The sequence below is a fragment of the Jatropha curcas genome, chromosome 9 (assembly GCF_041381405.1).
Source record: "Jatropha curcas cultivar XTBG-Jc1 chromosome 9, XTBG_Jcur_1.0, whole genome shotgun sequence".
Taxonomy (NCBI): domain Eukaryota; kingdom Viridiplantae; phylum Streptophyta; class Magnoliopsida; order Malpighiales; family Euphorbiaceae; genus Jatropha; species Jatropha curcas.
The window spans coordinates 1,303,402-1,305,866 of NC_143159.1; the positions used below are offsets into that span (position 1 = coordinate 1,303,402).

At 35.5% G+C, this 2,465-nt stretch overlaps 1 protein-coding gene across 1 annotated transcript; it reads right to left on the reverse strand.

Moving 5' to 3' along the window:
• Positions 1 to 1,282: 1,282 nt before the first annotated feature.
• Positions 1,283 to 2,465, reverse strand: LOC105635365 (auxin-induced protein 6B). The gene has a single exon (XM_012218439.4). It carries the CDS (start codon positions 2,338 to 2,340, stop codon positions 1,888 to 1,890), a length of 453 nt encoding a protein of 150 aa, XP_012073829.1. The 5' UTR covers positions 2,341 to 2,465; the 3' UTR covers positions 1,283 to 1,887.

Here is a 2,465-nt window from a genome sequence, read left to right on the forward strand (position 1 = left end):
GGGTAGACCCTAAAGGAGCATTTGATTAAGACAGCCATTTTATAAGCAGTGGGGAATTTGAAGTGAAAAACATCATATGACGCTGCATTTTCTAATTGCGTGAAGGCTTGTCCGTCCCTTTCAACAAATATTATAAGATTGTCCCTTTACCATATATTGTTGTGCACTTTGGTTAGAGCATGCATATCCAGTTATCCTCTCACCGCCAAAATTTTTATAACCATTCACAATATTGGTAATTCTCAATACCCAGTTGCTATTTCTCTGCAGAAAATAACTATTTCTCTTTTATTGATATTATTTGGCACGTGTTGGATCCACAAAATTATTAATCTCTTCCTTATAAAATAAAAAAAAAGATAAATTTCTAATTTTGAATAATTATTTTTGACCAAAATCAAAATGACTGACACGAATTGTTTTTTTTTTTTTCCTGTTTAGATAAACTTTGAGGTATTCATTTTACTTGAAAGAGGGTATTGGGTTCTGTGCAATGGCCCATTGGAAGAAGAACAGTAGGTCAAAGGTCAAAGAGAATTAGCATCTTTCATCTTTGATTTATAGTTTTATTAGTTTGGCTGTTTGTTGTTTAAGTTGTAAGACAGCTTATGACAGTTTTTCTGAATAATATATAAAAACACACGCAAATATTAAAATGCAACCTTCCTCAAATTTCAATATTTAATTCCATCCTTCTCCTTTTGGCTCTCAAATTTTGTTTAACAGTTCAAAAATATAAAATTTTATTTTTTATAAAAAGTCAATATTCCATTATTTTAAGTATGACTATGCAGAGAGTGTCCAAGTCCAACCCAGAAGTGGTTGCATGCCAGCAGTTTTTTATTTTTTCTTTTCTTGTTTTTTAGTAATTCCTTTTCTTATACAATAGTGGAAATTTGCATTTGAAGCAAGAAATAAATTGTGCATGTTCTCTTTAATCCCTTATTGAAATTTGCTACTTACAATGAAATCATCACATTAATCTAATTATACATATATATTTTTTATTAATTAAAAAATTTAATGAATCGAAATAATACGATAATTTACAGAAATATATAAAAAAATGTGTAAACTGTAACTATTACTACTATACTTAAAAAAAAAAAAAAAAGGCTAGAAAGACAAAAATTGAGAAAAATGTCGTATTTTCTTTTTTCACATGGGTTGATGCATTATGACTCCCACAAAGCTCACAACGGCTACCAATCATTAAATCCCCATTCAATGAGTAATAATTCAAATGTTAATATTGAGAATAATTAGTTATTAAGAAGAGACATTTTAAATTGTAATTTCTCTTTAAATGTTTCACTGATCAAATAAATAACGGAATTTACAAAAGTGATTACAATTTACTATTACTTAATCACTTCCTGCTTTTACTCTTCCTCCTTCATTGTGTCTCAGCTCTCAAATATTTTTTCTTTGCCTCCGCTCCCAGTCGAACCCGGGACGACTCGGTGGGTAACTCAGCCACCTCTTTCTGCCATCTCCAAGCATTCTCCGGAGTTGTATTTTACACTGCCTCGCCGCAGTGGCTCACAACCCAATTAAACCAATAATAACTGGAAAACGACCCAAAAGAAAAAAAAGAAAAAGGAAGAAATGTTTCCCCCTAAATTTACCCATCAACTCACCTATTTGTACATGGTAAGTGAAAAATCAGACCCCGTGAATCAGGGCAAATCAGCCGAGTCGAACTTTGAGTCGAACTCGGAACTGTACTTGTATATTAATTTAATGTTGGAATTGATAAAGTTTCCTTCAGAGAGCTTTCCTAACTCGGACTGAGTCGATCCCGGGTCAGAATCAGAGCGTACCATCATTTTTGTCTCCTTATTAATTTTTAAACAATACCAACCAAATCCTAGTCCGTATTTCTCCTTACCAAATGGTTTTATCAGCAAACCCATGAAGTAACGGTCGAGATTCCGTCCACAAATCAAGCGTGCTCCTAACTCCGACATGACAATACCTTTGAAAATCTTCAAGATTCGAGAACCGGATGGAATTACCCGACTCCGATCGCGAAATGTACCTAAGCACTTCCTCAAATACCGTTTCGTCACATGGAATCGCTAGAGGACCTTGGTTGCTGAAGCCGTACTCTTCCTCTGCTTGCACTAATAGTTTCTTGAAAACGGGATGGTTCAAGTAAGTCGCCCGCACCACAAATCTCCTGCCAGTGGTGCCGACACAGACAGCCACGTGTCCAGCAGGAACATCAGACGGTATACGGTTGGCAGACATGCGAGCCTTGTTTCGCCACCGCCGCAGCATTTGACGAAGCCTCACAATATGACGGATTTTGCTGCATTTTCCAAAGCCAGCTGACATTTTCTCGGAAATTAGAGTCCAAAGGGAAAACTAGAGAAAATAAAAGAAACGCTCTTCAAAAGTGCTGATTGTTTAGCTTTTGTTCCCTTCGTTTTGGGAAGGGTCAGAGAAAACTTTGGGGGGTT